Raw genomic sequence first — 27338 nt, 5'->3', positions numbered from 1 at the left:
AAGTGCGCTGCTAATGAGTTATAAACCACTTTAATTTTAAATAAAAATTAGTATATGATTCTAATAAAACAACTTTTAAAAAAACGTTCGTATATAACTAGAAGTGCTTTCTATATAAGCATTTTACAGCGGGCTCTATACTAGAAGCGAAGAGTTTAGGATTCTGCGTGAGAAATGGAGAGAATTAAAATTCAGTACAAAAGGGGTTTACAATATTGTGCTGGTTGTTGAGTCAACTTTCAAATTTGACTATGGATTTGGTTGGCCCCGCATTCTGATCCCGATCCTGATCTACATATATATATATATATATATATATATATAATGAGAGGAATTCTGAAGGAGCTACACACAACAACACCAAGCAGCCAAGGATTTTACTATAGTATAGTGGTAATACTAATACTAAACTACACAACACCTGCAAAACGATCAGTTTAATATCTAAAGAAGGTTCATGAGTGGCGGCGCATGCCATAAGTTAACGCATCCCGCCATTACTTGATTGGTCGATGTTTCTTATTCATTCTGCATGGTATATGTGTACATTTTACAGATAAATATGTGTGTATATTGCTATGATGCATGCGTGGAAAGAAAGCCACCTGTATACCGACGTCCTATAGAGTAATATATTTTCTATAAATCGTGGGTGCGTTTATCATTTTCCTTTATTCAGCGGCTATTTATGATATGTAGGGTAATGCCACATGAGATGCATATAAATTTGGTGTACTTCATATTTTGTAATTAACTTTGTGTTACAAATAACGTGTCATTACATATGCGTAAATTAAAATAATAATCACACACAATAAATTGAGGGATCACTCAAATAAGTTTATTTGAAAGACACATTTGTAAAGTCCACTATACATTGTATTTCAATGATCCGAACCGTTTCTTTTTAGATATTCCATCAAATATCATATCTGTAAAAAAATCACTTGAATCCAAAATCATTTGACAACTCAATTAGATGGTTGTTACTATAGTTTTTTTCTTGAAAAATAATGTTCGTATATTTTATTGGCCAAACTAGCTAGATGTCTTCATCCATTTCAATTTGCCTAATTTTTATTTATTTATTTATAAAGATCCATAAATATATACTTGAAAAATAAATGGTTTGACTCATTGGAAATATATATATATATATATCTTAGGGAACCATTTATTTGAGGGATTCGTTAGCATGTGTGGAGGAGTATTATCCATTCGTCAATTGTGGGACTTATAATGAATCTTATATCAATATTGGAACGGTCCCATATAATATTGGTGGTGGATATATGATTGGTATAAAATGCGTGAAACATGGTATATTAGGTAAATTGAAAATAACAATGTGTGAAACATGGTATATTAGGTAAATTGAAAATACACGAGACATCTATTCATTTTTGTAATTCATGTATTGGAAATTTAGCAATAAATAAAGGTAATTGAAATTTTATTAAGGACCTAATTTTTTCACTTCCATTTTCTTCACTTACACTTCCTTTTGGTTTTCAAATTTTTTTAATCAAAATTGTTCTTTTTTGTTTTCTCTCTTTCCTATTATATACCCTTATCTTGCATTAAGGTTTGATAATTGAAATTAAGAAAAGTTAACAAAAAACAAAAAAAGAAATTGAAAATGGATAGAAATGAAAGTATTTGTACGCCAAATTTTTATTTTTTTTTCACCATGTATGTGAGTGTTCTTTATCTTTGTTTACTGGTAGAAGAATCAAAGAATGCTACTAATCAAATTGTGATTAGGAGCATAGATATGCAGAGAGCAAGGTATGCATAATAGTTTCATATTTTTATTCTTTTATTACATTAGTAAGTGATTGTACATGTCTTCTTATTAAAGGAAATTGTAGGATAATTGTAGAATAGGAAAGAAAGAAAAAAAACAAAATTGATTAAAAAGTATTAAAAAGCAAAAAGGAGTGTAAGTTGAGAAAAGGGGAGTGGAAAAATCACCTCCCTTTATTTAGAGTGATGTTAAACGAACCCTAAAATTAACTCAGTATATCCTAATATTTAATCAAAATATAAAATTAACTAAGTATAACCTTATTTAACTACCAAAAATACCCCTGGTACACCCTAATACACTTTATCACACAACACTCTAATACCAATCATAAACCAAGTTTCTATTTTTACACAAATTCATGCCATCTTTTCAGATTTTGAGTTTGCATCAAAATCTTTAATTTCATAAGCTGATGTGGGAGTAGATTTAATAGGACAACGTCATAGTAGGGGTAAAAATAAAAACAAAGAAAAAGTTTTCAATGTCCATGCAAAGATTCCTTATGTAATTTTTGTATGAATCTTCCCAAGATTTTCTTTTTCGTTTTGGGAGGATTGAAATTAATTCAGAGCAGGATATTTTGGTCAATTACATCATTTGAGTAGGGTGCTACCTTGAAGAAATTGATGATTATGAGACGGCTGATGTGAATCCATTTTTGTTATTTTCACCTAAGAACTTGTAAATTTATGAGCCAGCTATTGTGATAGTTTATAAATTTTGTTACGAAATCATTTCTTAAAGTCAGTAAATTGTTGCGTTTTGACCCTTCCTACACGTATATTGCATCAAATTTTGTTTTCTTCTATGACACCAAATATTGCTTTCTCCTCAGTTGTGATGTACAAAGGAGCAAACAGTGAGTCTAGTGATTATTTTTTTTGGACGAAACAACCAGATTTTCTTCAATTGATAACGATGGCTGACATTTGATTAAGCAGAATATGGTGAGTATGATGTACTTATTAAAATTGTATTTGTTTCACAATTAAATACATTCTTTTTGGTCATTTTATATTATGATAAATTAATAATTCAATAAATAATTTGGTGGTAAAGTGTACTCATTTAATTTTAAGGTTAATTTAGCAGCACTATTTATTTATTGTATTTGTGTTGGTATTTATTTAATAGCTATCAATTGAGAAAAGAAACATAAAAAGAAGTGGGAGACGAGACCACGATTGAGAGAGAGGTGCTTGCCTGGGGGAAGGGATGAGATCCAAAGGTGGTACCTCATCAAGTAACCACCAGCTGTTTGGGCTTGATGATGCAAACCCGAACTTGGATGGATCAGATCCTAATCAATAGCGGATCCAGAATTCTCAGGTTATAAGGTCACAGTGTAAAAGTGTCGAAATTTTTGCAGACTAAATTGTTGAGGTATTTTTTTAGAACAAATGAGTCATTTCCTATCCAATTATTTTTAAAAAAATTATAAATAATTTAAAATTTAAAATTATAAATAAATAAATAAATAAAACACACACAGGGTTTTTGAAGATCTCATGTGCAGCAATGTCTATTTCAATATATCTCACATATATCTTGCACAAATTTCTCTCTAACCGCTTTAGCAAAGATCAGTTATCTGACTTTATGGGAGCTCATTAGGTAGATCAAGTTATTGATAAATAAATCTAGAGCAGTGACCAGCAACCAAAATTGAAATGATGGAAGAACATAGTGGTGGTATCAATTTCATCAAAAATACAAATTCTACAAACATGGGTGGCGCCGGCAGAGTAGTGGTGGTGAGGAGGAGGGGTTTGGGTTGGACCAAAACGACGTCGTTTTGGCCAGGCAGTTTGAAAAAGAAAAAGGCCAGCTCAAGCGCGCTGCAGGCTCTATGGCATATCGTCGAGCACCTTGCGTGCATCTTGGGGTCATCTTGCAGCTAGTCATGCGGTCTACTCAGACCTCCACAGGCTGTCCACAGCCATATTTCCGGCCATTTCATGGGATCGTGCGACCCCTCTTGTCCCTTAATCCGTCCGCCACTGATCCTAATGGCAAGGACGAGCAGAACAAGCCCTTTACTAGAAAAAAAAGACTGCAAGTCTTCCAGTCAAATCTTCCACTCCAATCCAAATACCAAGTAAAGATTAGTGTCTGCTCTCTAGACAGAGAGCAGAAATTAAAGCAGGGAAGGGAAGGGAAGAGAACGATTGGGTCAGTGGGATCATGGGAAGAGACGGTGAGAAAGGCAGAGAAGCTGGTGAAGGAAGCCATGAAAGACAATGATGCATCCCACGACGCAGCTCACGTCTGGAGGGTCAGAGACCTCGCTCTCTCTCTTGCCCGTGAAGAACAAGGCCTCTCCCTCCCCTCCTCCAATTCCAATACCATGCAAATTGTTCGAACTATTCATTCCTTTATTTATTATCTTCTTGATATCTTGTCTAAATGAGTTTTGGAACTGAAGGACTTTTATAAAGTTTCTTAATCGATAATTTTCTTCTTCTGCAGGTCGAACTTGCTGCACTTCTCCATGATATAGGTCAGTGTTAAGATCATAACTTTGAAGCTTGTTTTTGTGTGCTTCAATTAAATGGATTACATATGGGTGGATAATGGATATGGAGTTTTTTGGGGGAAGAATCATACTGCAAAACATGCGCCCATTCCTAAATCTTTACTTTTAACTTCTCTTTGGCTACATGTAACCACTTGCCTTCTTGCTTATGTGAGCTGTACTAATCAACTCAACTCATAATAATGGTATGCATATATCTACACAAACAAACTCATTTCTGCAAATTCTGTTCTCCATGGTTTTCAGCATTGCTTTTATTTTCCTGTTCTCATCCTATACCCTACTGACCATATTAGTCCTTGGTTGTTCATTGCAGGTGATTATAAGTATTTGAGGTTTGTATTATTCTCGTTCTTTCTTTTCTTTTACCTTTTTCTCTTTTCTATTTTCTTTTCTGGTTCTTGCATCCATTCATCCTTATGGCTAATGTTGGAATGTAGAGATCCCTCAGAGGAAAAAATTGTCGAAAACTTTCTTGATGAGGAGGGCATAGAAGAGAGTTCCAAAATGAAGATTTTAAGGATCATTAAGGGAATGGGTAAGTTGTAAGTTGGTTGCTGCTCCTTCTCAACTTTGTTTCTTCCCTGTTCTGCTCTGCTGATATAATCTTGATTACATTTGTTTGAGTTTAATGGTATATCCATATCAGCATTTTGTACTGCATCAGCGTCCACGCCATGTCTCTTTCCCATATAGGTGTGTGTGTAAACACATGCACTCAAATATGCATCCCCTGTTTTTGCCATGTAATGTTTTATACCACTTAATAATCATATGCAATTTTGCAATTTCATTGTATTTTTTTAATTTTTTGTTCAATTCTGATCTTTCTTCCCGCTCCTTTGTTCATTCATTTGGTGCTCTACCTGTACTTCTACTTTCCAGGTTTCAAAGATGAGCTTGCAGGGTCAGCAAATAATGATCTTCCTCCAGAATTTGGGGTTGTACAAGATGCTGACCGTCTCGATGCAATTGGTGCTATTGGTAATTTGTGTACTTGCTAATAAAAATCCTTGGTTCTAAAACCATTGGATTTTGTCTACCTACTTTCTCTATGTAAAATTAAAATTGGGATTACTGCTGTAAAAGTAACAGTTGTGCATAGCTGTTTGCTCTATGCCCCAACGATCTTTGGTGTCTTCTTAATTGCCTATAATGAAAGACAGAAAAGTTCCATGTCTTTCCACCTCTCTCTCTCTCTCTCTCTGTTTGTGTTTGTTTTTCTGGCTATGACCTTTCGCTTTGATTTGGTCTGTATATCTCTCTTTCCTTGCCTTATTCCATTCCCCTTTTTTGTTTGAGGTATCTCCATTGTGAAGTTTGTTAAAAAATGCTTTAGACGATAGAACAAATTATGCCATTTCACGCTGGTGCACAATCCTAAGTAGTCTTTTGGTACAGGAATTGCTCGTTGCTTTACTTTTGGTGGAAGTAGAGACAGAGTGCTACATGATCCTAACATTCAGCCACGATCTGATTTATCCAGGGAAAAGTACATGAAAAAAGATGAGCAGACTACTGTGAATCACTTTCATGAGAAGCTTCTTAAGCTAAAGTCATTGATGAAAACAAAGGTAAATTTGTTGAAACAGAAGCATGATATTACACATTCCTCACATGGAATTTTCCTCATTTGCATCCATCATGCATCTTCGTGTCTCATCTGTGCTTGTGCTAAAGTGCATATATATATATATATATATATCATTTATACAATGAGAATATCCGGGTGGTAAATCCATCTTTTGAATAACGAGAAAAATGTAAAAATTATCAATTTGTGCTATGGAGTTTGGACATTGATTTCAGGCTGGGCAAAAGAGAGCTGAGAGAAGGCACAAGTTCATGGAGGAGTTTCTTGTGGAGTTCTATGAAGAGTGGGATGGGAGAGCTTGAATGAGGTGAGTTTACTTAATTTGATTTATCTCATATAAGTCAGATGTAACTCTGTCGCACTGCAAAATAAGGAAATAGAATTATAGCATACATGATGCTAACGATGCTGAATTTTCTGATTATGTTTGAACTTATTGATTTTGCTCCTGGAGCCAGCTTCAAGATGCGGGATATAATATTCAAAACCCTATTGCTTGAATTTATGCAACTGTATTACAAAATATATTTCTAGCTTGAGTTTTTTCTTTGAGGGCTGTGCTAAGTAGATGAACACCAACCAAGGGAGTGGAAATAAATTCAAAACATTACAGTTCTCTTGTTGATTGTTTGATGAAGCTTTGATGAGTGTAGTAGGAACCGTTACTAGGAATAAGTAATCAATTCGATGAGAACCAGCTCTTCATCTGGGATTCTTTTCTTCAACGAGTCTATTGGATCAATACATCCTACTGGTATCCACGGATTATGAGACGGTGTATAGTACCCGATTTCTGTTGCTCACTGTCACCACATCTTATTCACCAAATTTTCTCCCAGGTGATGTGCTAGCGCACATGCAAGTATTTTATCTGTTAGAAATGTGAAATTCAAAGTGGGTTCATATTTGCATAAATGAAAAAATGGTACATCATTGGACAAACAGAATTTGGTAAACAAAGTTGCTGAGTTTCGAAGTAGTCTTTCTTGTATTGTCATGATGTGAGTTAACTTTAAGGTGAGTGTCGAATACGGACCGAGGTATCCTGGTAGAGGAAGGAAAAATATGCACCAACCTCAAACAGAGAAAAAAGCATCACGTTCGCTGGAGGGAGTTCAAAGTTTCAAACCCAACTGCAGACTGCAGTGAAAGAGTGTTGACTGAAGTCAAAATTCATATATAACAAGAAGTGCTTTCTACATAAGCATTTTATAGCGGACTCTAGTGATTGATCATGGATTGTATGAACTTACTAGTATTAGGAGTGAAGAGTTTAGGATTCTACTTGGGAAAGGGAGAGAGTCAAAATTCAGTGAAGAAAGGGTTTACAATATTGTGCTGGTTGTGGAACACCACTTTATAAGTCAATTTTCAAATTTGACTATGGATGCGGTTGGCCTGCATCCTGACCCCGATCCTGACCTATATATATAATGAGAGGAATTCTGAACTAAACTACACCACACCTGCAAAACGATCATTTTAATTTTTAAAGAAGGTTCATGAGTGGCGGTGCATGCCATAAGTTAACGTAGCCCGCCATTAATTGATTGGTCGATGTATATTTATACATGCATCATGTTCGTCTATTTTATTGGCTAAACTAGCTAGATGTCTTAATCAATTTAAATTTGTCTATTTTTTTTTTCTAAGAATGAACCATAAATAAAGACTTAAAAAATAAACGATTTCACTCATTGAATTTTTTTTTTTTTTTTTTTTTTGTAGATAACCTTTGTTTGAGGGATTCGTTAGCATGTGTGGATGAGTATTAACCATCCGTCAATTGTGGCCCTTATAATGAATCTTATATCAATATTGGAACAGTCCCATATAATTATGTTCTCCATGGTACAAAACGCGTGAAAGATGGTATATTAGATAAATTGAAAATACATGAGATATATATTTATTTTTGTAGAAATGTCACATGAACTTATACATAAGTTTCAATTTGTCACTTTAAAGAAAAATTTAGGAGAAATGTCATCTTAATTTTTCAAAATCCATACTCCTTTCATACACCTTGTTGCTTCATCCAAGTATGTTTGGACTAGATCTTGGCGCTCCTGCCACCTCTTGGCAAAGCAGGTTGATAGGCAAGCCCCCTCCTGCCGCAATGGTGTGGGGCGTCAAAGGCGGTTACTCCGTCAAATTTGTCATCCAACTTTAACACAATCCATTTTTACAGGTATTTTAGTCTTTTCATTTTCAAGAAAAGAAACAAAGAAAAAATAGCTCTCCCTTTCTCCCTAACCCCAACTCCACCCGCCACCAAAACACATCGCACTGGACTCCCCCTCCTCCTCTTCTCGCTCTATGTCTCTCTCTCTCTCTCTCAGAGCATGGAAATGGAAAAATACTATTTTAAAAAAATAAAAAATAAAAGAAGAAGTAAAAAAAGGTGGACTCTGTTTGGGTGGGCTGAGGGAATTTGTGTGTGGGGTAGGTGTTTCATGGTACATAGAGGAGGAAGGGGTTTGAAGAGGGAATGTGAATGGATTTCAAGGTGGACAGGATTGGTTGGAGTCGCTGGTGGCACATAGGGGATGAGGGAATGTGAGATTTTTTTTCTTTCAATTTTAATTGTTTAAAAGATATAAAAAAATTAAGAATGATTTTTTCAATTTAAAAATACCTTTAAATCAAAAAGATTAAAATGCCCTTATAATGAATGGAAAATTGAATGGTGTTAAAATGGGATGACAAATAATGGATTTTCAAAAATTAAGGTGATATTTCTCTCAAATTTTTCTTTAAGGTGATAAATTGAAATTGATGTATAAGTTCAAGTAACATTTTTACAAAAATTACTTTTTGTAATTCATATATTGGAAATTTAGCAATAAATAAAGGTAATGGAAATTTTATTTAGGGAGTTGATTTTCTCACTCCATTTTTCTTCACTTACACTTTATCTTGCTTTTTAAAATCTTAGAATCAATATTTTTTTTTTTGTTCTTTCTCTTTTCCATTATACCATTATCTTACATTAAGGTTTTGATAACTGAAATTAAGAAAAGTTAACAAAAAATAAAACAAAAAACAAAAAAAAAAATGAAAATTGATAGAAATGTAAGTATTTGTACGCCAAATTTTTTATTTTTTATGTACCAAGTATATGAGTGCTATTTATCTTTGTTATAGTTAATAGATAATAAATTTTTTGAGCTAACATGTTTACAAGTAGAATTACAGGACTTGCCCCGGATTCCTCATTAGAATCTGTGACGCCCTGCTTCCTATTCGACATCTACCCGATGTCGAACCTACTTTACTAAAAAGCCATGTAGCTCTAATTTAAACCAATAAACAAATTGACTTCTGCAGAAATTTAGGTAGAATCTCCCGTGAAAAGTGGACTTTACCAAAAAAATTCCACCTGTTGAAAACAACAAAAAATAACTTCCCAACATGCAGCACACACAATGCTAAGCACATAGTTTACAAGATAGGCATCGGGCCTCAACTTCAACCCTACGTGGGAATTAACAGAGCAATCTTAGGATTTACGTTTACAACCCAGGGAAAAATAAAAGTAGAAAAAGATAAAGAAGAAGTTTTTATAGAGCGGACAGCCGCGATGCCTCGACATGGTGGTCTTGACCTCGGATATCTAGAATCGGGGGGCATAAAACATAAAATGTGAGTGGATGAAAACAAAGTGTTTAACATAATTTATATGCAACATAAATAACCCCTCCATTTTAGAAAATAATGCCAAGCACAAAAATCCTTTGTATGCATACATATATATCAACCGATATTTGAAAATTATTCTATTAAATTTGTACCTTAGCATACCATAATGAAAACCATATATTTAATACTACCTCAACAATATATAATAAAATACACTCTCCCTTATGAAATTTACAAAAGTCATATTAATGAAAAAGTCAAATTTGTAAACTCATCCGAAAAATGTATAACCCAAAACATTATCACCCAATCCATATACTTTAATAATCATAATAATAATAATCCTTGGAAATCCCATATCACATTCCGATAAAATCGTAATCCAAAACCCACCATCCATATACTTTATAACTAATAATAAGTTCTAGTAATCTCATAAGATACTATAAAGCCATAGTTAAAACATATATCAAATCTCACAATCCCAATAAACCAAGTTCTAAATAAATCTCATTTATGCATGCAATTCCATATTGGAAAAATAATACTCATTTAAAACAATGTCCACTCACAACAAGTCCAACGCTGCTTAATCCTGAGAGGGCTTTTCCTTTGGAGTACGTGAAGTGTGGGTACCTATTCAAGAGAATAAACGAACTTAATTAAAAAATGTACCCAACAACAAACTTTAACTCAAAACTCAAGTTCCTAGGTCTCGAAGTGTGCACAACCTTTAAGAAAGTTTATAAGGTTATTCCAGTACTTCCTGAAGGATGATACATCAACCGAGCATCAAACTTCCTATACTGGTTAATTGGGCCCGTAGGGCCCACGACCTCTGATTTCCGATCTGAAATTTCCTATAGGTCCAACAAAGTCTACTAAACAAGTCCCGAAAGTTTGGTCTCGATCAAGCGCTTGGATCCAAGCCAATCGCATGATCAAACGATGATCGTTTCGCCTAAATTTAGAATCATTGATTCAGAGTATTCGGGACTCCAATTTTTGATCCGCAAGATCCTACACGATTCTAGAGGTACAGAGAACACCATATTTGAAACTGGAACTGATCGAAGGGTCCGAACCTATCGAACCCGAATATCACATAGTATGTGCAATATCCGTTTGATAGTCAAACAATAACCAAATTCAAATCCGAGCACACCGTTGTACTTAGAACGACATGAGAAAAATTCAAGAACACAATAGGTAGCCTCAAGGTGGCCCACGTGTCGCCACTCGTCGGCAGCATGTGGGTGTTTTGAAAAATTTCCGCCGTACAGTACCTATACCAAAATATTCATACTAACAAAAGGAGCATTTTTAGTCTTGGACCCTGGCCAAAAAGTTTTGGAACTAGGCAAATTGAAGCCAAATCCGTTAGGATTTAAGCCAAAACTTCCTGGCTTTGCAACTACCGCGACAACCACCAATGGTGTTGCGACTTAGGGGAAAGCAAGAGGGATGAGATAGCTACCTATTCCAAGTGGTCGGAAACGTCACCAGCGACGGTGAAAGTTTCTGCCAAAACTTTATGTCAATCCAGTACGAAATCCTTGAGGTTTTGAGCTGGGAAAATGGGTGGGTTAGATAGAGGACGTTGATAGAAAACTTTTGCAACCAATTTCGCCTGAAACGGACGCCCGACGACTACGAAACCTCTAGTCAAAGTTCCAGCATTGCGGGGAGAGAAAATATGAGAGAGAGAGAGAGAGAGAGAGAGAGAGAGAGAGAGAGAGAGCTGTCTAGTTTTAAAAATCTGACTTTGGAAAAATTACAGTTGTGCCATTGCACTTCCGCAAACCATAACTTCTTCATTTTAACTCTGAATTGAACTAGCTGTCTGTTTACGAACTCGTATCGTCGAGCTCTATGCAACGATACATCTTATTTCCCCAAATTCCTTCTCAAACAAAAAGTAATTAAAGTACCTGTACTCTAAGGGCAAAATTGTAATTTCACAAATAAATAAATTTAAATAAAAATAAGTAAATTGGGTCGGGGTGTTACATAGAAGAACCAAAGAATGCTACTAACCAATTTGTGTTTAGGAGCATATATATGCAGAAAGTAAAGTATGCATAATAGTCTCAGATTTTTATTCTTTCACAATATTAGTAAGTGATTGTACATGTCTTCTTATTAAAGGAAATTGTTGGGTAATGGTAGAATAGTAAAGAGAAAGCACAAAAAATAACAAAATTAATTAAAAAAGTATTTTTAAAAAAAGATTGTAAATGAAGAAAAGGAAATTAGGAAAATCACTTCCCTTTATTTATTGTATTTGTGTTGGTATTTATTTAATAGCTATCAATTGAGAAAAGAAAAATAAAAAGAAGAGGGAGACGAGACCACGATTGAGGGAGAGGTGTTTGAATTGAAGCCCGGGGGAGGGAAGGGATCCAAAGGTGGGTCCGAACCACATAAAGTAACCACTAGCTGTTTGGGCCTGACAATGCGAACCCGAACTTGGATGGATTGGATCCTAATGGCAAGGAGAAGGAGGAGCAGGAGCAAAGCAAGCCCTTTACTAGAAAAAAAAAATTGTAAACTACAGTAAATCCCTCAACTTATATGGTCATTTACGAGTTCATACCCGAGTTTGGGGACATTTACGAGTACATACTCAACGTCGCGGAAAACCTACAATTTGCCACATACGTTAGAGAGATCATCAGAAAATTTGTTATCTGCATATGTGGAATTTATGGGACCTATTTTTTAATTGACGTGGATTTACAGGTGGACAAATAAATAGTAAAAAATTATATACATGTTAAAAATAAATTTTAAATAATATTAAAATCATTAAAAATGAAAAAAAATAGGAAAAGGTAAAAAGACGTAAACAACCCCATTCCATCCCCTCCCTTCCAGCCCAACCTCAACCCACCCTCCTCACACCATTCGAGCCATCGCAACCCATTCTGTTTGAATGCGTTCGATTTGAAATCGTTCTTGCTTTGACCGGACTGTCCGGGCTGTTCAACGACCATTTGTACGGCTCGGCGGAGGACGGCGAGCATTTCATGTTGGAGAAGATGGTGAAGAAGGTGGTGGAGAGAGCGGAGGCATCCACGAAGGCCGAGAAATTGAGGGTGAGGAGGAAGAAGGCGTGAGGTTTGGAGATAGAGGGGCAGAATGGTAATTTGGTAATTGGGTTTGAGGTCTACAGATTGATTGAGAATCTCGTTATGGTGGAGGCTATGAGAATATCTTGGTAATTTGCTAGGTGAGACTTTCCCATATGATAGAACAACGACAAGAAGAAGCGCTTCAAGTCTCCATTATGTTCAAGCAATTTCACAAACAGCTTATCCGGATCAATACATAAAACACCCAATTCACATATGAAATCAAAAGAACAAAAACTAATAATTCAAGGTTTATTATAGAGTGATAACATTTCAACCATTTGAGGTTTTTGTGAACTTAGAAATGAGAATGAGAAATTACCTTGAGGATAAGGTGGGGGTTGAACTAGACTTCTTGGAGGGAAGGGAGAATGGGTCGAGAAAAACAGGGCTTAAGTAGATGAGAGAATTGGCGGCAATGAGTCCAGCGGTAATCGGAGGCTTCGGTCGAGCCTGTAATACTAGCTCGCCGAGTGAAGTGCTAACAGCGGCACCATTCCGTTCGATCGCGGCCCGTTTCTTGTTCTAACTATCTTCGTTTCGGTTTAGGATTTGATAATTTTGATCTGCAACTGCAACATGACATCGTTTTGGGGTTTGTGGTTTGGGGAAAATGATCAGATCTGTGGCATGAGGGAGGTGTTAAGGTTGGGATGGGTGGCCTGAGTAAGCTTGGGTGGTGGTTTGGGTGGCTGTGGGCTAGGAGGAGAGGAGAGAGAATCTGGGTAGGGTGTTTTATTTTATTTTTATGTATATATATATTTTTAAAATGTTAAATTTTAAATTTATAAATTTAAATAAATAATTTAGGGCTAATGACAAAAGACACCCTGCTGGTTTAGGGTTATTCTCGAATTGGACTCATAGTATCAATTTTATCAATTCACGCCATGACGTTTTGAACATCGTCCAATTTCATCATTCCGTTAAGTTGACCAGACGGTCAATCGTTAACTGCTGACGTGGAACCCGTAGGACCTACCCCACCAGCGATTTAACCATTCCTCTTATGCCATATGAAGGGCAGTTTTGGGTTTTTACAATTCAAAAAATAAAAATAAAAATTGAACATCGCACCCAAAATTGGGCATGCTTTACAAGAAGACGACTAAAGTAAAAGTCCAAAATCGTCGTTCGTTTTCAACCTCAACTGGAAAACGAAGAGAAAGCCCCAAATTTGTCCTAAACCCTAACATAAATCCTAAATTTCCATAGCTGAGAGCTCAAATATACGATTTCGAAGAAGTGAGCAGCTCGATTGTATTAGATCCTTAACCCAGAAAACGAAGGAGAAATGGAGCATAAGGCGATGGTGTGGTAAGAATGCGAGAATTCAAACTTCGTGGACAAGTTCGAATCTTGGGAGGCGATTCGCTGTGTGTCCAAAGGTAAAAAATTGGATTTTGTGCAAAATATTAAAATTTGAATTGTAGCAGGTGTAAATGTTAATTTACAGAGTGGGTATTGTGCATGGTAGAGGAGGTTGTGATTTCTGAGTTTGGTATGATGTGGAAATGTGTGAAAGGTTTAAAGTTGTGATTCCGGGGTTCCTAAAATCGCAGGATAAGTTGGAGAATTCACTAGCAAAGGCTAGACGTAGAGAGAAGGTTCTTTAGGCAGCATTGGTGGTGTCGTGGATGGTTATTGCAATGTCCTTCTTTAGACGGAATGGTGGATCAGATGGACTGAAGCTGAAGACTTTAGAATTTGCATGAAAGAGGGTGTTTTAGGGATGCACTGTGCTTTTGGTATAGGAAGTACTGTGCTTTTGGTTAGGTCTGCACTGTGCCTTTGGTATGGAAAGCAGTGTGGTTTTGGTTATGTAATGAGAATGAACATTTTGCATTTTGGTTATGTAATGAGAATGGCTATGTAATCTGCATACAGTGTGAGATTTTGGTAATGCAATGACATGTTCATTCCAACAACTTGTGTGTACAACATATGAGCAAATTGATTTTCACTTGTAGCATTACAACAAAATAGGCCACAGAACAACATTTACAACTTTCCAAAATAACAGAACATGTTTTCCAAAACAAGAGTACATGTTTTCCAAAAACACAGTACCCGTTTTCCAAAAAAACAGAACCTGTCTTACATATTTGATCACAAGCTATCTTCCTAAATAACATAATAACATAATAATCTAATCCAACTAGCTAATAACATAATAACCTAATCCAACTAGCTAATAAAGGTAAAACTGTCTCATGCTCAAAATAACCAAACTTGTTAATACAACACAGACTATCATCATTCTTTGCTCAAGTCTGATGTTCCCACAACCATAGGTCGTTTCCTCAATACATAAGAATTGCCAGTTAAAGCTTCAGTTGATGCAGGATGGGTAGATCCGATTGCAAGAGAGGCAGATCCAGATTGCAGTGTTAAGGATGGAGCAGCTGAATCAGTTGGTGGTGCATTTGAACTTCCAGCTGCATTGGTTGCCTTTCTCTTCCATTTTCCTTTCTAGACAGATCTTGCAGGCTTAGCTTGCCTTGTTTTTATATTGGGACCAGCTTCACTTGTTTGAGTAGTTTGTTGGGATGAGACAACAAATCAAACTTGTTAGTTGCATCATATTCCAAAAACATTAACATTTATAACATTAACAAATGTTCAACCTTAGATGTTTACCTCAGCCTTCCTCTTTTTTATTTTTATTTTTTAGGGGAGATTTCTATGACAAGTCCTTTTATTGTGGCCATTTCTTCCACATTGGTCACACCTCAGTAAGTCTTGAACTTTTGAAACAACATTGGCCTTGTTGCTGCATTCACCTGCTTCTTTCCTTCTAAGCTTTCTTGGCCTTCCAGGTTGTTTGGAGTATGAAGGAGGCACACATGGTGACATATTAGTTATATCCCACAACTCCATCCAATTCATAGGTAGTATGAGGTTTTCATATGCCTTGAAATATGTCTGAGTGTGATAACATGCATCCACATAATCCATTACGTTCAGGCCCCCATTGTAATTTATAGCTGCCACTCCATGAACACAAGGCCAACCTGTCAAATCCCATTCTTTGCAAGAACAGGTCCTCAAATCCAAGTCCACAATATACTGTGAAATCCCACCACTGCCAACTTGAAATTTTCCTCCACTGACCACATAGTCACACAACCACCTGCTTTTGCTTTATTAATCTCTACTTTCTTAAAAATCTTGGGGTAAATTTCCTTTGTCAAATTCTTCATTTTGTCCCTTCTGCCTTGTATCCTCTTCATCAACTTACACGTAACTATCTCAAGCATGGTCAGTATTGGCTTATCTCTGCATGCCAATATGAATGAGTTGAAGGACTAACACATATTGTTTAAAAGCATATCACATTTCACATGAGTGCTGAAGTGTGATCGAGACCAATGCCTATGAGGTTTTCCTGGTTCAGTCAGCCAATCATAAGCATCCATATCAAGGTTTTTCAGCTCTTCCATATGTCTTGCAAACTGTGGAACAGTTGTTGCTTTTGCAGCACCCTAGAATTTGTCAGACAAAGCTTTCCATTTGAATTGTAATCTGAAGTTGGTGAACAGATGTCTTGCACAAAACCTGTGTTCATTATGAGGAACAACTTGCTCAAAAACTGGTAATAATTCTTTTTGTTTGTCTAAAATGAAAGTGTATCTAAACGGGTTAACAATCTCTACATCATTTACCAGCAATTCCAGAAACCAAACCCATGACTCCTTGCACTCAAGACTCAACTACTGCATACGTAATCACCCATGTTTCATTATTAGCATATATACCAATTGCTGCTAAAAATTGCCCTCCATATACACCCTTCAAGAAGCAGCCATCCAATCCAATAATGGGTCTACATTCAACAATGAACCATGCTTTACATGCACCTAGGCACATACATAACCTTTGAAACACTGGATGACCCAATTGTTCATTGAAATCACATTGAACTTTGGTTGTTGTTCCTGGATTGGTCTTCTTTAACTCTTCATAATAATCCCAAATTCTGGAGTATTGCTATATGTATATTACCTCAATTTGCCTCAATGCCCTCTCTTTTGCCCTATAAACTTGTTGCCTAGAAACTCCAGTGTTATAATCATTCTCCACAGTCTCTATGAATGAGCTAACTGGCAAACTTGGATTGCTTTTTAATGTTTCCATATATTTGACACTCAGCCAACTAGACTTCACAGTGAGGTTCTCCCAAACAATACCACAAGTGTGTTCACCCTCATATTTCTTAACATGCAGGGTCTTCTCATGCTGCATTTTAGAAGCATATATCACCATGGGCAATCTGGATCTGCACAAACTGCCTTTAGCTTCAAAGCCTCACTTCTCACAAATACAACATCCCTATTCCTCTTTATAAATTGTTCTCTCACAGCCGCTCTAAAAACTTTACAATCGATAACTTCATCCCAACCTCAAACTCTGGATCTGCCATGTCAATTGCCGAATTGAACTCTGGCCATCTATCTGTCATTGAAGTGTCATCATCATAGTCATATTTAGGCTGCACATTATCAGAATCATACTCCTCTGAATCCAGTTCAACATTTGCACCCCAATCCCAAGATTCAACCCCAACATTTGTTGACTATGGCTATTTTCCTTTTGCCCCATCTCCAACCCACTCAGTTTGTTTGTCCACCCATTTATCAAAATTGACATCATCATCATTATCATCACAACTGAAGTTAGGGTCTGCAAAATCAGAGTCAAGATTGTCTGCTGACTCCTCCTCATCATGACAGACTGTGGTCCTTGTTCTTGCTTTTCTTGTCTTCATTGGATGACATCTTGATAAGTTGCTCTTTTCTACACTTCATTCAACAACCTCTTTCTGAACTAGTCCCTCAATCACTGTATTGGACCTTTGGTCTTCTTGATCACGTGTCTTTTTTACATTTTTGCACCTTATTTTACCAAAAGCTCTTGCCCTCATTTTCCCAAAAACAGAACTGACTTTACTTTTCCCTTTCTCTACAGTGGCAGGAGATTCCCTCTCAACAGCTCTTTCTTTGTCTTTTTTCACAGCAGAAGATTCCCTCTCTACTGTCTTTTCTTTGCCTTTTTTAGAAACACCTTGTCTTGCACAAGATTCCCTTGGCTTTTGCGTACCCCCACCAGTTTGTTTCGCATTTGGGTCTTCATTGAGCTCTTCTATGACCACACTTTTTTTTTTTTTTTGGTTGCCTCTATTGTTTGCATTTCTCACCAACAGGAACAATAGCCCCATAATTGTCATCAAGCTCCTCAATCACAACTCCTCTGTTAGGCACAATATCAGTTTCTACATCTACAAACAGATTTGATCCTGATTAACTATAAAACCAACCCTCATTACTATCAACCCCATGATATAGGAAGATGTCTATTAGCTTTGTCTATGGTACAAATACAAGCATATCTATGACATCTTGATCATCATTAAGCTTTGTTAGGCCACCATTGCTATAGATAGGGATACTATACAAATAACTAATCACCCCATCATAGCCTAACTCCTTCACCATATTGTCTATCTCAGTCATTGACATTCTATCCTTGTGATAATAATCAAACCAAGCTACACTGCCAGAAGAATAACAGTTACCACAGATTTGACCACCATGGTACATTCGAATAGAAAACAATTCAGGATCACCTACATATTACATGTCCTAAACATGGGTTATTTTTAGTTCAAACATAAAACACAACACAAAACACAATATTCAAACATTACACAAAAATCATAACTGACTTTTCAATTATTTTGAGTTTATGACCATTATATAAAAGTCCAAATTTTTATTAAAACAACCCTTTTCACACCCTTCCACCTAACACTTTTGCATTATTAAAAGCAGACGCTTAGAATATTAAAGGCAGACATTGCCAGCACATGCTTAGCTTGAAGGACCACCTATATTCGAAATCTGCAAGAAGGCCACTTATATTTGACAAAATCTTTCATACTTCTCCCATTATTCCACTAAACCCTATAAAACACAACATCCAAGCCAGAATAACCCATACGACCTCTAACTCATTCAACACAAATATCCCAAATTGTAAAAATTTAAACCAACTTACCGTACGATGGATGCGAAGCGCATGGAGCCTTGAAATCCCAACTCATTTCTTCTCACTTCTTCGAAATCATAGAACTTGCTGTCAGCTATGGAGATTTAGGATTTAGGTTAAACTGAGGTTGAGGACGGACGACGGTTTGGGGGTTTTTACTTCAGTCGTCTTCTTGCAAAGCATGCCCAATTTTGGGCGCGATGTTCATTTTTTTATTTTTTGAATTGTAGAAACCCAAAACTGCCCTTCGGATGGCATGAGAGGAATAGTCAAATCGCTAGTGGGGTGGGTCCCACGGGTGCCACGTCGTGCAGTTAACGATTGATCGTCTGGTCAACTTAACGGAAGGATGAAATTGGACAATGTTCAAAACATTAGGGCGTAAATTGATAAAATTGATACTGTGGGGTCCAATTTGAGAATGACTATAAACCAGTAAGATGTCTTTTGTCGTTAGCCCAATAATTTAATATGTTAAATTTTTTTATTATTTTTTGTCCACGTGGAACTCTACGTCAATTAAAAATGAGTCCCACAAATGCCACGTAGGCAAATAATGGATTTTCTGACAACCTCGCTAACGAGATGGCAATTTGTAGGTTTTCTGCGACTTTGGGTATGACTCGTAAATGTCCCTAAAATCGGATATGAACTTGTAAATGACCCTGTAGGTTGGAGGGTTTATTGTAGTTTACCAAAAACAAAATTAACTGCAAGTCTTCCAGTCAAACCTTCCAGCCAAATTTTCCACTCCAATCCAAATACCAAGTATCGATTAGTGCCTGCCCTCTAGGGAGAGAGAAGAAATTAAAGCAGGGAAGGGAAGGGAAGGGAAGGGAAGAGAACGATGGGGTCAGTGGGTTCATGGGAAGAGACGGCGAGAAAGGCAGAGAAGCTGGTCGAGGAAGCCATGAAAGACAATGATGCATCCCACGACGCAGCTCACGTCTGGAGGGTCAGAGACCTCGCTCTCTCTCTTGCCCGTGAAGAACAAGGCCTCTCCCTCCCCTCCTCCAATTCCAACACCATGCAAATTGTTCGACCTGTTCATTCCTTTATTTATTATCTTCTTGATATCTTGTCTAAATGAGTTTTGGAACTGAAGGACTTTTATAAAGTTTCTTAATCGATAATTTTCTTCTTCGGCAGGTCGAACTTGCTGCACTTCTCCATGATATAGGTCAGTGTTAAGATCATAACTTTGAAGCTTGTTTTTGTGTGCTTCAATTAAATGGATTACATTTGGGTGGATAATGGATATGGAGTTTTTTGGGGGAAGATTCATACTGCAAAACATGCGCCCATTCCTAAATCTTTACTTTTAACTTCTCTTTGGCTACATGTAACCACTTGCCTTCTTGCTTATGTGAGCTGTACTAATCAACTCAACTCATAATAATGGTATGCATATATCTACACAAACAAACTCATTTCTGCAAATTCTGTTCTCCATGGTTTTCAGCATTGCTTTTATTTTCCTGTTCTCATCCTATATATCCTACTGACCATATTAGTCCTTGGTTGTTCATTGCAGGTGATTATAAGTATTTGAGGTTTGTATTATTCTCGTTCTTTCTTTTCTTTTACCTTTTTCTCTTTTCTATTTTCTTTTATGGTTCTTGCATCTATTCATCCTTATGGCTAATGTTGGAATGTAGAGATCCCTCAGAGGAAAAAATTGTTGAAAACTTTCTTGATGAGGAGGGCATAGAAGAGAGTTCCAAAATGAAGATTTTAAGGATCATTAAGGGAATGGGTAAGTTGTAAGTTGGTTGCTGCTCCTTCTCAACTTTGTTTCTTCCCTGTTCTGCTCTGCTGATATAATCTTGATTACATTTGTTTGAGTTTAATGGTATATTCTCCATATCAGCATTTTGTACTGCGTCAGTGTCCACGCCATGTCTCTTTCCCATATAGGTGTGTGTGTAAACACGTGCACTAAAATATGCATCCCCTGTTTTCGCCATGTAATGTTTTATACCACTTAATAATCATATGCAATTTTGCAATTTCATTGTATTTTTTTAATTTTTTGTTCAATTCTGATCTTTCTTCCCGCTCCTTTGTTCATTCATTTGGTGCTCTACCTGTACTTCTACTTTCCAGGTTTCAAAGATGAGCTGGCAGGGTCGGCAAAAAATGATCTTCCTCCAGAATTTGGGGTTGTACAAGATGCTGACCGTCTCGATGCAATTGGTGCTATTGGTAATTTGTACTTGCTAATCAAATGCTTGGTTCCAAAACCATTGGATTTTGTCTACCTACTTTCTCTTTGTAAAATTAAAATTGGGATTACTGCTGTAAAAGTAACAGTTGTGCATAGCTGTTTGCTCTATGCCCCAACGATCTTTGGTGTCTTCTTAATTGCCTATAATGAAAGACAGAAAAGTTTCATGTCTTTCCACTCTCTCTCTCTCTCTCTCTCTCTCTCTCTCTGTTTGTGTGTTTGTGTTTGTTTTTCTGGCTATGACCTTTCGCTTTGATTTGGTCCATATATTTCTCTTTCCTTGCCTTAATCCATTCCCCTTTTTTGTTTGAGGTATCTCCATTGTGAAGTTTGTTAAAAAATGCTTTAGACGATAGAAAAAATTATGCCATTTCACGCTGGTGCACACTCCTAAGTAGTCTTTTGGTACAGGAATTGCTCGTTGCTTTACTTTTGGTGGAAGTAGAAACAGAGTGCTTCATGATCCTAACATTCAGCCACAATCTGATTTATCTAAGGAAAAGTACGTGAACAATGATGAGCAGACTACTGTAAATCACTTTCATGAGAAGCTTCTTAAGCTAAAGGCATTGATGAAAACAAAGGTAAATTTGTTGAAACTGAAGCATGATATTACACATTCCTCACATGGAATTTTCCTCATTTGCATCCATCATGCATCTTCGTGTCTCATCTGTGCTTGTGCTAAAGTGCATATATATATATATATATATATATATATTATCTGTACAATGAGAATAGCCGGGTGGTAAATCCATCTTTTGAATAACGAGAAAAATGTAAAGAATTATCAATTTGTGCTATGGGGTTTGAACATTGATTTCAGGCTGGGCAAAAGAGAGCTGAGAGAAGGCACAAGTTCATGGAGGAGTTTCTTGCGGAGTTCTATGAAGAGTGGGATGGGAGAGCTTGAATGAGGTAAGTTTACTCTCAGATAAGTGAGATGTAACTCTGTCGCACTTCAGAATAAGGCAACAGAATTATAGCATACATGATGCTAGCGATGTTGAATTTTCTGATTATGTTTGAACTTATTGATTTTGCTCCTGGAGCCAGCTTCAAGATGCGGGATATAATATTCAAAACCTATTGCTTGAATTTATGCAACTGTATTACAAAATATATTCATAGCATGAGTTTTTTCTTTGAGGGCTGTGCTAAGTAGATGAACACCAACCAAGGGAGTGGAAAAAAATTCAAAACATTACAGTTCTCTTGTTGATTGTTTGATGAAGATTTGATAAGTGTAGTAGGAATGAGAACCAGCTCTTCTAGGATTTTTTTCTTCAACGAGTCTATTGGATCAATACATCCTAATCGTATCCACGGATTATGAGACGGTGTATAGTACCTGATTTCTGTTGCTCATGGTCACCACATCTTATTCACCAAATTTTCTCCCAGGTTATGTGCTAGCGCACATTTTAAGTATTTTATCTGTTAGAAATGTGAAATTCAAAGTTGGTTCGTATTTGCATAAATTCAAAAATGGTACATCATTGGACAAACAGAAATTGGTAAACAAAGTTGGTGAGTTTAGAAGTAATCTTTCTTGTATTGTCATGATGTTAGTTAACTTTAAGGTGAGGGTCGAGTACGGACCGAGGTATGCTGGTAGAGAAAGCAAAAATATGCACCAACCTCAAACAGAGAAAAAAGCATCACGTTGGCGGGATGGAGTTCAAAGTTTCAAACCCAACTGCAGACTGCAGTGCAAAGAGTGTTGACTGAGGTCATGAGTTGGTCTCCAAACTTCCCTATTCTAGTTCTATGTAATTCGTATTCCCACCAGCGAGGCTTGACGCTTGAGGGAGGCTTGCGTATTTGATGAAATGCCGACAGAACAGAACAGAAGCAATGAAGTGTGAAATGAAATGTATGAAAATCGTCTGTCAAATCAAAACTATAGAAGCAAAACTGTTTTTCCAAAAAACTATACTAGCTTTCCCATAGGATATAGGTGCCTGTGCGTGGGCCCACCCAACCCAACACAACTTGGGAAGGAAGGGAAGGAATTGCTCATTATATATCTATCTATCCTTTCTTTTGGGGAGGAACAGGAACTAATAGGAATTTGGAAAGGTAAGCTCAATAGATACATATAGCTTGCTTCAGTGATAGATACAGCCGCACTTGCTTGCATACTCAGTCTCTTATCTCTACACCAACGTTAACGTTGTGTGATGAATATATAAGAGAGAGAGAGAGAGAGAGAGAGAGAGAGAGAGAGATGAACAAATTATATGTGGATTATTCAAATGTATATGAGGAAGAATCCAAATTTTCAACGATCCAAGCGTACACACAACTCCATTATTTATTCAAATATAACCATATTCCCAAATGCATCCCTGCCCTATATCTATATACTCTACAGATTTTCAATCATCTTTATGGGTATGGAAATACCACCATTAATCTGTAAAAGACAACAAGATCACCAAATACCCCCACCTCAAAACAAAACCACACAAAAACAAAAACAAAAAAAAAAAAAAGGTACATAGTATGAACGCTACCATATAATATATAGATATATAGGATATGACACTTAACTAATTATATACTAGGATTAATCTGCAAACTATTGATTAACGTTTGGCGCTCAGCATTGTCACGCCTTTGGAGAGTGACCTTCAAGCCATGCTTCATGTACATTGTCAATGCGAGCTTTGGCTGCACGGGGTGATGCTCCACCACCTTCACATGGTATCGATAAATTATGGAGGCAGCAACGAACTTCATTTGATAATAAGCGAAATCTTTCCCCAAGCACAGCCGAGGACCGCCATTGAAAGCCAGTAAATTTGTAGGCCGGCTCGCTCATGAAGCGGCCGTCCGAAGGTCGTAGCCACCTCTCAGGCTTGTAGTCCCTGCAGTCCTTTCCCCAAATTGCCTCCATTCGCCCCATGCTGTAAATTGCGTATATCACTTTTGTTCCCTTCTTCAGTATTGTTCCATCCGGAAATATGTCATCTTCAACTACCTATATATATATATATATATATATATACATACATACCCATTAATCAATTCAATTCAATTCAATTCAACAAGTAATTACCAATCAAAATGCTTTTTTATTTTTATTTTTATTTTCTGGAATATTATATAAAAGAATAATTACCAATCTATATATGAATTGTGTTCAAACTAATAAAAGAATAAATAAATAAATGATCGATGCGCAATTGAATTTACCTCCTTGTGATCCAGTGGAACCGAAGGATACAACCTTAGAGCCTCTGAGAGAGCTGCCTGAAGATACTCCATCTTCTTTATCTCTTCTGGCTTGAAGACTACAGTTTCATCATCACCATCGTTGGCATGAGATCGACGGTCGTGATCTGATGATGACCTTGCACCCACTATCCTGCACAGTTCTTGAAGAATCTTGTGCTCCACCTCCGGATTTTTATGAAGCAACCAGAAGAACCAGCTCAGCGCCACTGATGACGTGTCCCTCCCAGCCAGTATGAAGTTGACGCATATATCCCTCAAGAACTTGTCCGAAAACGCCTCTCCGTTCTCGTCCTTCAACCCCATAAACACCGTTAACAGGTCTGATCTTTGCTTCTTCGTATGATCAGTTTCAGTAACACCACCACCAGAATTATTATTGAGCTGTAATGATACAAGTTCTTTCTTCCTCGTCCGAATGACATCCTCGGCGAACTCATCCACTCCTTTGATGGACATCTTAAGCTTCCTCTCCACCCCCAAGTTAAGGTACCTCATGGCCTTCCACAAGCCCATGGGGGTCACAAAGCGTATCATCGTTGCTTCTGTTGCGTCCTCAAATGCCTGAGCAAATGGTATTTGGGGTAACCCCAGCTGCAAGCAGCCGGGATCGACTCCAAATGCGATCATGCAAACGTTATCGAAAGTTAACCTCAAAAGAATGTCTTGGAGGTCAATTGCAGCAGCCGAGTGTTTGATGGAGTCCTCTAAGACAGGTAGGAGGCGGGCGTGGACCAGCTCGAACAAGGAATCCGCCGTCAGTTGGCGGAACTTAGCTGAGTGGAATTCAATGCTGGCCGTCTTCCTTTGTCGCTGCCAGGTCTCGTCGTCTGCGCTGAATATGCCATCCCCAAGAAGATCCCGAACGGTGTCTCTGAAGTAAGGGCCTTTGGGGAAAATGGAGAACTTTGTCTTGAGTAGGTGCTCCAAATTACGGGGGTCGGAAGTGACGACGCAGTTGAAGCTGCTCAAGGAAGGGCCTTTGAACCAATACGTCCCATTTTGACGGCAAAGAATTTCGGAAACCCACTCATACAGGTTGGTTTGGGGTCGAAGTAAGGCAAGAGAGAGAGAGGGTAACATGCCAAGCAGGGGCCAAACGGGCAGGCCATGCTGCCTCTTCTGCCTCAAGGAGTGTATGGTTACAAAAACAAAGAGAGCCAGAAAGAGCTCCAAGATTTGGATATGGTGGAGGAAAAAGAGTTGCCGAGCAACTAAGTTTCCGACTACAAAGTTTTCAGAGGAGGCGAGGCAGGTGAGATTAGTGGTAGGAGGAGGAGGAGGAGGAGGAGGGGTGATCATTTTGTTTGAATGAGAGGAGGAGAAGGGCATGTGAGATATGTGATGAGAGAGTGGGTTATGTAGGTATTAATATTGAGAAGGAGAGAGTATATATGTATGTAATATATAATGGTTGGTTGGTTAATTAGGTTGAGCAGTGGTACGGTGGGGGCGGTCATGTGTTATATGAGGGGGTGGAGTCTGGAGAGTGGAGGAGAAGGTGGTCATCTCATCACTCATGACTTGTAATTCTGGAGTGTGTGTTTCTTGGCGTGCATGTTTTGTATATTTTACCCAACGGGTTTTGATTTTGGTGAGCAGAAATGTACCGTGTGGCAGGCTGCTTTACTTTGCTGCCATATATATATACACATATTTCTTTATGTTTGCCTGCTTTTCTTTGTTTTCAAATGCAAGTAAGCAGGTAACTGAATGCATATGCATGCTTACGTGTACGACTGAATAAATGTCTCTCTTTTAGTTCGAGTAAGCAGAAAACTAGTGAATTTGAGTTTGGGGAATATTATATTATTATATACAGATAGGAATTAAGGTAGGTGTAGTGATTAGGAATCAAAATATGGAGGGTTTTGTAAGAAAGTAGTACGGTAAAAAATACAGAGTCGATAAAACTTTTGGAGTGGAAAGGAGAGAGAGAGAGAGAGAGAGAGAGAGGAGACTATGGAACGGAGGTTGAGAAGTGGATGCGACGGATTACCTACGATGCAACTATTTCTACAACTTTAATTTATCAAGTCTCCTTTTCCTATTAGCGTACTAACTATAATATTATTTATTATTAATTAGTATCATTACTTTTTTTAAAAAAATTATAAGCAATAGTCTAAATTATAAGAGATGAAGTTTCTTACACAAGAAATGATGAATGTTATGGATGTTCGAACATAAAACTTTTAATTTGTAGGTTAAGACCCTTTTTAATGGGTTAGACTATATTGAGCTTTAATTTTCCTGAATGATTATATCATCGCACTCTTGCTTCCATAGAAATAGAAAAAAAAATAATAGAAGAAATAGAAGGGCGACCAACATAACATAAAACATGCATGCGTCATGCATATGTAATACGTGGCCAAAGCCCGGGCAGTTATATTTGAAAGTTTTGTGTTGACTGTTGATAAATGAATGAATTAAAATTAGTTAGTTGGCTAGCTAATAGCCTAATACAATACAATAAACTCAAATAAAATATTTTAATCATGTAAGTGGGTTGGGTGACAGGATTTGTCAAAGGGTGATTTTATTGGCACCTCAAAATTTACTCTTTTTATCCCATATTCTTTTTACACCCCATTAAATTTTAGGTGGGTGTATTTAATTGAGATTTTAATAGATTGTAATTACATGATTTTAATATAATAGATTTCAGCATGATTTGTAATTACATGATTTTTCTTATAATATTAATAGATTGTAATTACAAGATTTTATTTATAATTTTAATTCATGTAGGACTTTCTTGTATTCTCCAAAATAGATTTCACCAAAGTGTGGATTGCATTTAGGTTAGCCATCTTTCATTCATTAGTTAAAGGATGTCAAGTCTTTAAAGAAGCAGAAAGTTGAAGCAACACCAATCTTAGCTCAAGTTATCATTATTACTGTCTGTCATGTATGACTTTTGTCAAATCATCTTGTTCTAGAGCTAAAACCATAGCGGTCCCAAAATTTCTAACATAACTATCATTAAACTAAAACCATACAACTATTAAGTTTTGGATAGAGAACTTGGTCTGGAACTGAGAATTAACATAGGAACAAGCTATAAGTAGGAAAATTCTTGAATTAATTGAATTTATAAATAT

General features: G+C 37.0%; 3 protein-coding genes, 1 long non-coding RNA gene and 1 pseudogene across 6 annotated transcripts; 2 read left to right on the top strand and 3 right to left on the bottom strand.

Annotated features, from left to right (window-relative positions):
• Positions 1-3356: 3356 nt before the first annotated feature.
• On the top strand, positions 3357-6665 carry LOC103321080 (uncharacterized). 3 transcript variants are annotated; one of them, XM_008222839.2, is made up of 8 exons: positions 3357-4166; positions 4280-4310; positions 4663-4681; positions 4787-4884; positions 5232-5330; positions 5748-5920; positions 6156-6247; positions 6399-6665. In XM_008222839.2, the coding sequence occupies exons 1-7, from the start codon at positions 3660-3662 to the stop codon at positions 6240-6242; spliced, it is 1014 nt and encodes a 337-aa protein (XP_008221061.2). In that variant the 5' UTR covers positions 3357-3659; the 3' UTR covers positions 6243-6247; positions 6399-6665. The 3 variants fall into 3 exon arrangements, with proteins under 3 accessions (XP_008221061.2, XP_088902657.1, XP_008221060.2); XM_089046531.1 differs by having other exon boundaries at positions 6395-6665; XM_008222838.2 differs by having other exon boundaries at positions 3358-4166; positions 6156-6665.
• Positions 6666-9303: 2638 nt separating this feature from the next.
• LOC103321081 (uncharacterized) lies at positions 9304-13432 on the bottom strand. The gene is made up of 3 exons (XR_513378.2): positions 13039-13432; positions 10155-10218; positions 9304-9556 (listed from the first exon to the last, which is right to left on the bottom strand). It is a non-coding gene; the product is annotated as an uncharacterized LOC103321081 (long non-coding RNA).
• Positions 13433-15386: 1954 nt separating this feature from the next.
• LOC148919722 (uncharacterized) lies at positions 15387-18316 on the bottom strand (annotated as a pseudogene).
• Positions 18317-19556: 1240 nt separating this feature from the next.
• Positions 19557-22093, top strand: LOC103321082 (Metal-dependent phosphohydrolase). The gene is made up of 7 exons (XM_008222840.3): positions 19557-19800; positions 19914-19944; positions 20299-20317; positions 20423-20520; positions 20871-20969; positions 21403-21575; positions 21818-22093. Exons 1-7 carry the CDS (start codon positions 19612-19614, stop codon positions 21902-21904), a joined length of 696 nt encoding a protein of 231 aa, XP_008221062.2. The 5' UTR covers positions 19557-19611; the 3' UTR covers positions 21905-22093.
• A 1197-nt stretch (positions 22094-23290) lies between these two features.
• LOC103321361 (cytochrome P450 86B1-like) lies at positions 23291-25831 on the bottom strand. The gene is given in 3 exon segments (XM_089046322.1): positions 23291-23790; positions 23792-23977; positions 24193-25831. Coding segments are annotated over 3 exon segments (1797 nt in total). The 5' UTR covers positions 25564-25831; the 3' UTR covers positions 23291-23550.
• Between the last annotated feature and the right edge of the window lie 1507 nt (positions 25832-27338).

Source organism: Prunus mume, linkage group LG2, assembly GCF_029339155.1.
Source record: "Prunus mume cultivar Tortuosa linkage group LG2, ASM2933915v1, whole genome shotgun sequence".
NCBI lineage: Eukaryota > Viridiplantae > Streptophyta > Magnoliopsida > Rosales > Rosaceae > Prunus > Prunus mume.
The sequence above is the reverse complement of the archived record's forward strand: the minus strand, read 5'-3'. Positions and strand labels throughout refer to the sequence as shown.